At 41.4% G+C, this 7,286-nt stretch overlaps 1 protein-coding gene across 1 annotated transcript; it reads left to right on the top strand.

Moving 5' to 3' along the window:
* Positions 1-625: 625 nt before the first annotated feature.
* Positions 626-1,546, top strand: LOC120942812 (taste receptor type 2 member 134-like). The gene has a single exon (XM_040355737.1). It carries the CDS (start codon positions 626-628, stop codon positions 1,544-1,546), a length of 921 nt encoding a protein of 306 aa, XP_040211671.1.
* Positions 1,547-7,286: the final 5,740 nt, after the last annotated feature.

Below are 7,286 nucleotides of genomic sequence, written 5' to 3'. Positions count from 1 at the left end.
CCTGATCATCCACCACCAAATATGTATCAAAGAAGTAGGATACGATCTCCAATCTGCCAAATTCTTTACATCAAAGTAGAGTTTTTATAAGAGAAACATTACAAGCAAAGTAGCGACTGAAGGATCTCCGATCTTCATCAGGATGTCACTCACTTTGAAGGAAAGAATTTTACAGATTGGAGATTTTCTTCTTCTTCTTTGATATAAATATATATAAATAATATACATATTATATACATTCCCATCTACCGAAAATATATTCCTAATGACAATATTATTTACATTCTGTTAATAGAGATTTCACATAAACATTTCTGTAACCCCCCCCCCCTCCCCCTCCTTCTAACAAGAAAGAACAATGATTTACATGTACGACACATCACTGATCCTTTAAGCTTTATGACTCAACTCATGCAAACATTTTGCAAAGCCACAGATGAAGTCGTTTGGCTCACATTGGTTATTATCTCACAAAACAAATGACCAACGCTGAAGGTGTAATACAGATCAGAGATACAAGAAGCAAACGCCGAGAGGGGAAGACTCCATTGAAGACAATTTCCTAATGGTTGAAGACGTTCTCCGATAGATAACAGAAGCGCCAAATCCTTCCCGAGATTCTGGAATGCCGGCTGCGGAAATTGGTCTTGTGTTTTTCGTTATCCTCTCTTCGTGTTCTGGGATGTTTCTTAACGTTCTCGTCGCTTCCTCCAGCTTCGGAGCGTGGCGCAAAGACAAGTTCCAAACTTCTCAAGACCTCATCGTGTTCTTCATGGGGTCGTCCTGTGCGGTCTTCTCAGGCTTCCAATTTCTGATTGATATGTCCTCTTATTTTTGGGTTTCTCCGTTCCAAGGCCCAAACCTTTGTTTAATTGCCATAAATTCCATATATAATTTCATCGTCTTCTTCAGCATATCCATGACGGCTTGGCTCTGTGTCTTCTACTGCGTCAAGATCGTTTCCCTCAATCATCACTTCCTCATAGCTATGAAGTCCGGGTTTTTGGCAAATCTTCCACGTTTGATTGCAGGAACCTTTTTCATCTCCAGCGTTTTACTAATCGTACCGATCTGTGTGGCTTTTACCAGTATTCCCGTAGAGAGCGCTGATAATAGCACCATATACTGCCAGAAAGTCAATCATACCCTAATGGACAATGTTTTTTTTATAACTGGCAAGTCTACCTTAATTGTAGTGGTCCCATTTCTTCTCATTATGTTGTCTCTGGGAACCACAGTCACCTCTCTTGTTCGGCACGTCCGTAGAATACAAATTTCATCCGTCCTCCATAACTCCAATGTACAGGCGCACGTGAAGGCCGCCAAAATCATGACTCTGCTCCTCATACTGAACGTCTCCTTCTACTTATCTTCTGTAATCCTGAATTGGAAAGTGGTGATTGGAAACCACTTTGTGAATTTAATTTTGGTGAATGTGATTATTTACTATATCTTCTGGCCCCTGCAGGCCCTCACTTTACTCTTCAGAAACCCCAACTCCAGTCCAGTTGCCTTCGTCTGTTTCTGCAGGTGGCCTTCTGTATAGACTGACCAGGGGCGGACTGACAACTCATGGGCCTCTCGGGCAATAGGAGATTATGGCGCCCCACATGAAATAGGAGATTATGGGGTCCCCCGGGAAATAGAACATTATGGGGCCCCCCGGGAAATAGGAGATTATGGGGCCCCCCGGGAAATAGGAGATTATGGGGCCTCTGGGAAATAGGAGATTATGGGGCCCCTCGGTGTAACAAGCGCCGCTGAGCTACTGCTCCTCTCTCTGTATGGGCACTTCAGCGCCGTAGTGTGTTCCACGGTGGAACGCATACGGCACTCGTGCGATGACGTCACCGCCCGGCGCCGTAATGCGTTCCAGCCTGGAATGCGGAAGTGCGTCTTATACGGCGCTCTACTTGAAATCTAAAAGCCCTGTACACATGGACCGTTTTCATCGGACAAACCGATCGTGTGTGGGCCCCATCGTTTTTTTTATCCATCGGTAAAAAAAAAATAGAACATCTTTTAAATTTTTCTAATGCCGCGTACACACGATTGGTTAAACCGATGAGAATGGTCTGATGGACCGTTTTCATCGGTCCAAACTGATCGTGTGAGGGCGCCATCGGTTATTTAACCATCGGTTAAAAAAAAGCCAACTTGTTTTAAATTTAACCGATGGATTCCTAACCGATGGATTCCTAACCGATAGGAAAAAAATGATGGCACAACCATCGGTTAAAAATCCACGCATGCTCAGAATCAGAACTTCATTTTCTTCAGCACGTCGTTGTGTTTTACATCATGCGTTCTGACACGATCGTTTTTTTTTTAACCAATGGTGTGTAGGCGTGACGAACCATCAGTCAGATTCATCGGTTAACCAATGAAAATGGTCCATCGGTCCGTTCTCATCGGATAGACCGATCATGTGTACGCGGCATTATGGTTAAAAAAAGATAGAAAAAAACGATTGTCTGTGTGGAAATCCATCGGTCAAAAATCCATGCATACGCTCATAATCATGTCGACGCATGCTCGGAAGCATTGAACTTCATTTTTCTCAGCACGTTGCAGTGTTTTACGTCACCGCGTTGGACATGATCGGATTTTTAAACTGATGGTGTGTAGGAAAGACTGATGAAAGTCAGCTACATCGAATATCCGATTAAAAAATCCGTCAGATTAGATTCCATCCGACGAACCGATCGTGTGTACAGGGCTTTACACCCTAGAGAATAAAATGGTGCAGCGGTCTTGCAAGTACACTTTTTTTTAGAAAAAATAAGACATTAGTAAAATTAGCCCAATTCTTTTTTACATGGTGAAAGATAATGTAATGCCGAGTAAATTGATACCCAACATGTCACTCTTCAAAGTTGCGCCCGCTCGTGGAATGGTAACAAACTTTTACCCTTAAAAATCTTCATAGTCAACGTTTAAAAAATTCTACAGGTTGCATGCCTTGAGTTACAGAGGGGGTCTAGGGCTAGAATTATTGCTCTCGCTCTAACGATCGCGGCGACACCTCACATGTGTGGTTTGAACACCGTGTTCATAGGCGGGCGCTGCTCACGTATGTGTTCGCTTCTACACGCGAGCTCGGCGGGACAAGGGGGGGTTTAAAAACGTTTTTTTCTTATTTATTTTACCTTTTATTTAAAAAAAAATTTAAATGTTAAATGTGTCACTTTTATTCCTATTACAAGGCATGTACTGTAAACATCCCTTGTAATAGAAAAAAAAAAAGCATGACAGGTCCTCTTATATATGAGACCTCGGATCTCAATAATTTATATAAAAAAAAAAAAAGTTAAGAACTATGGACGGAAGTGAGGTTTTGACGTCGCTTCCGCCCTGCAATGATATGGAGACAGGTAGGGGGGCCATATTCCCCCCTCACTCATCCCCATGTCAGGCTAGGAAGAAGGACCGGATCGCATCCGCCATTACTGAAGGCTCCGGTAGGCAGCGGAGGACCCCTGGGTGTGGTGGGAAGGGGCACCTCTCCCGCCGCCAATTAAAGTGATTTTGCGGTGAATCCGCCACAGAGACCACTTTTATCTTGTAGAGGACCGCCCGCTCTTGAAGAGGATACCGGGGTTATGGTAGCTAGCTGCTGACATCACAACGATATTCCTCTTCAAAGTAGCGAAGGTAAAACGACGGTGGGTCTTTCAAAAAGGAAGGTGACAACTTTTCTGACTGATCTGAACAGCGCTCAATATTTACAGTCAGCAAAGGTGGGGGAGTGGCTATTTAACAGATTGCCGACCACACCAAAATAATGTATGGCGGCCATCAGGGGGGTACAGGCATTACACCTGTAAGGGGCTCCCCCCCCCATTTTTTTTTGTTTGCATTACACCTATAAGGGGCCCGAATGGCCCCCTCCCATTGTATTGCATTACACCCGTAAGGGGCCCGATGGTTCCCAGGGCCCCTTACAGGCCCGGCTACTCCCCTCCCATTTAATTTTTTGTTTTATTTTATTTATTTATTTTTTGCATTACACCTGTAAGGGGCCCGACTGGCCCCCCTCCCATTTTTTTGCATTACACCTGTAAGGGGCCTGATGGTTCCCAGGGCCCCTTACAAGCCCGGCTACTCCCCTCCCATTTAATTTGTATTTATTTTTTGCATTACACCTGTAAGGGGCCCGATGGTTCCCAGGGCCCCTTACAGGCCCAGCTACTCCCCTCCCATTTTATTTTTTATTTTATTTTATTTATAAATTTTTTAACCTTTCATTACACCGGTAAGGTGCCCGACGTTCCCTAGCCCCCCCCCCCCCATGTGCTTATGTCAGGAGAGAGGAGAGAAGAGATTACACTTGTCAGCACCCCCCCCCCCCCCCGGTTCTCTGCTCCAGGCCAGGGGGTCCCTGCCTAAAGCTGTGTAAGGGGCCCCAAAATGTATATATATATAAATGCAAAAAGAAACTAAGTTGCATTCTCCATAATTTTTCCCTTCTGGCCCCCCACATCCACGTTGACTATTGCTGTTAGGATTGAGGCTTATACCTCGATAATTATTTTTATCACATAATTACACTTTCTGATAATACAACACGATTCTAGCAAGATAGCAGATGCAGTTGCATAAATTCTGGAAAAGAAAATGACATTTAAGAGTTAAGTGTTTTAATTTTTAATTTATTCACTTTTTTTTTTTTTATGTAGAGTTTAAGCATATAATACCATTAAAAGTTTGCTACAAACAGCATTTTATAAATAAAAAAAAAATGAATGCAAAAAGAAACTATTGCACAAATTCTGGAAAATAAAATTACATTTAAGAATACATTTTTTTCTTTTTATTTATTCACATAATTATTTTTTTTAATGTAGAATTTAAGCATATAATTCCATTAAAAGTTTACTACAAACAGCATTTTATATAAAAAAAAAAAGATCTATATATATATATATATATATATATGAACGTAAAAAGAAACCAAGTTGCATTCTCCATCATGTTTCCCTTCTGGCCCCCCACATCTACGTTGACTATTGCTGTTAGGATGATGGGACCCCCCTACACTTTTGTAATGTATTGAATTTTCTGAGGCCTATACCTCACTAATTATTTTTATCACGTAATTACACCTTCTGATAATACAACCGCATTCTACCAAGCTAGCCGATGTATTTCATTGCACAAATTCTCTAAAAGAAAATTACATTTAAGAATAATGTTTTTTATTTTTATCTATTCATGTATTTTTTTTTTTTTCAATGTAGAATTTACGAATACAATTCCATTAAAGGTTTTTTTTTTTTTTTCTCCATTAAACATTTGCTACAAACAGCATGTTATAAAAAATAATAAAATAAATATCAACGCAAAAAAAAAACATTGCACAAATTCTGGAAAAGAAAATTACATTTAAAAATAAAGTTTTTTTATTTGATTTATTCATGCATTTATTTATTTTTAATGTAGAATTTAAGCATATAATTCCATTAAAAGTTTGCTACAAACAGCATTTTATATAAAAAAAAAATATGAATGCAAAAAAAAAACAATGCACAAATTCTGCAAAAGAAAATTACATTTAAGAATAACGTTTTTTATTTTTATTTATTCACATATTATTAATATTATTTTTTTATGTAGAATTTAAGCATCTAAGTCCATCAAAGGTTTGCTACAAACAGCATGTTATTAAAAAGAAAAGAAAAAAAAGAAACCAAGTTGCATTCTCCATCATTTTTCCCTTCTGGCCCCCCAACATTCATGTTGACTATTGCTGTTAGGATGATGGGACCCCCTACACGTTTGTAATGTATTGAATTTTCTGAGGCCTACTGTTTCCCTCAATAATTATTTGTATCACATACAGTCTACACTTTCTGATAATACAAAATTCTAGCAAGATAGCAGACGTATTTCATTGCACAAATTCTGGAAAAGAAAATGACATTTAAGAATAACGTTTTTTATTTTTATTTATTCATGTATTTATTTTTTTAATGTAGAATTTAAGCATCTAATTCCATTAAAGTTTTTTTTCACCATTAAACGTTTGCTACAAATAGCATGTTATAAAACAAAAATAGGAGGAGTTTAAGGAAAAAATGTTTTCACTGCCCTCTTTGCAATACACAGCCCCCCCCCCCCCCCCCATTCATTATACGTCCCCCCCCATCCAGTACACCCCCCCCCATCCATTATACAGCCCCCTCCCCAGTATACAGCCCCCTCCCCAGTATACATTCCCCCATGCAGTACACATCCCCCTATCCAGTACTCAGCCCCCCATCCATTATACATCCCCCATCCATTATATAGCCCCCTATCCATTATACATCCCCCCATCCATTATACATCCCCCCATCCATTATACATCCCTTCCATCCAGTACACAGCCCCCCTGCACTCCCAGAAGACCCCCAGCCCCTGTCAATTATACATTCCCCCATGCAGTACACATCCCCCTATCCAGTACTCAGCCCCCCATCCATTATACATCCCCCATCCATTATACAGCCCTCCCATCCATTATACATCCCCCATCCATTATACATCCCCCATCCATTATACAGCCCTCCCATCCATTATACATCCCCCATCCATTATACATCCCCCCATCCATTATACATCCCTCCCATCCATTATACATCCCCCCATCCATTATACAGCCCCCCCATCCATTATACATCCCCCCATCCATTATACAGCCCCCCCATCCATTATACATCCCCCCCATCCATTATACATTCCTCCCATCCATTATACATCCCCCCATCCATTATACAGCCCTCCCATCCATTATACATCCCTCCCATCCATTATACAGCCCTCCCATCCATTATACATTCCTCCCATCCATTATACATTCCCCCCATCCATTATACATCCCTTCCATCCAGTACACAGCCCCCCTGCACTCCCAGAAGACCCCCAGCCCCTGTCCATTTTACATTCCCCCATGCAGTACACATCCCCCTATCCAGTACTCAGCCCCCCATCCATTATACTACCCCCATCCATTATATAGCCCCCCATACATTATACATCCCCCCATCCATTATACAGCCCCCCTCCCCAGTATACAGCCCCCATGCATTATACATCCCCCCATCCATTATACATCCCCCCCATCTATTATACATCCCTCCCATCCATTATACATCCCCCCATCCATTATACATCCCTCCCATCCATTATACATCCCCCCATCCATTATACATCCCCCCCCATCTATTATACATCCCTCCCATCCATTATACATCCCTCCCATCCATTATACATCCCCCCATCCAGTACACAGCCCCCCTGCACTC

The sequence above is a fragment of the Rana temporaria genome, chromosome 6, assembly GCF_905171775.1.
Source record: "Rana temporaria chromosome 6, aRanTem1.1, whole genome shotgun sequence".
NCBI lineage: Eukaryota > Metazoa > Chordata > Amphibia > Anura > Ranidae > Rana > Rana temporaria.
The sequence above is the reverse complement of the archived record's forward strand: the minus strand, read 5'-3'. Positions and strand labels throughout refer to the sequence as shown.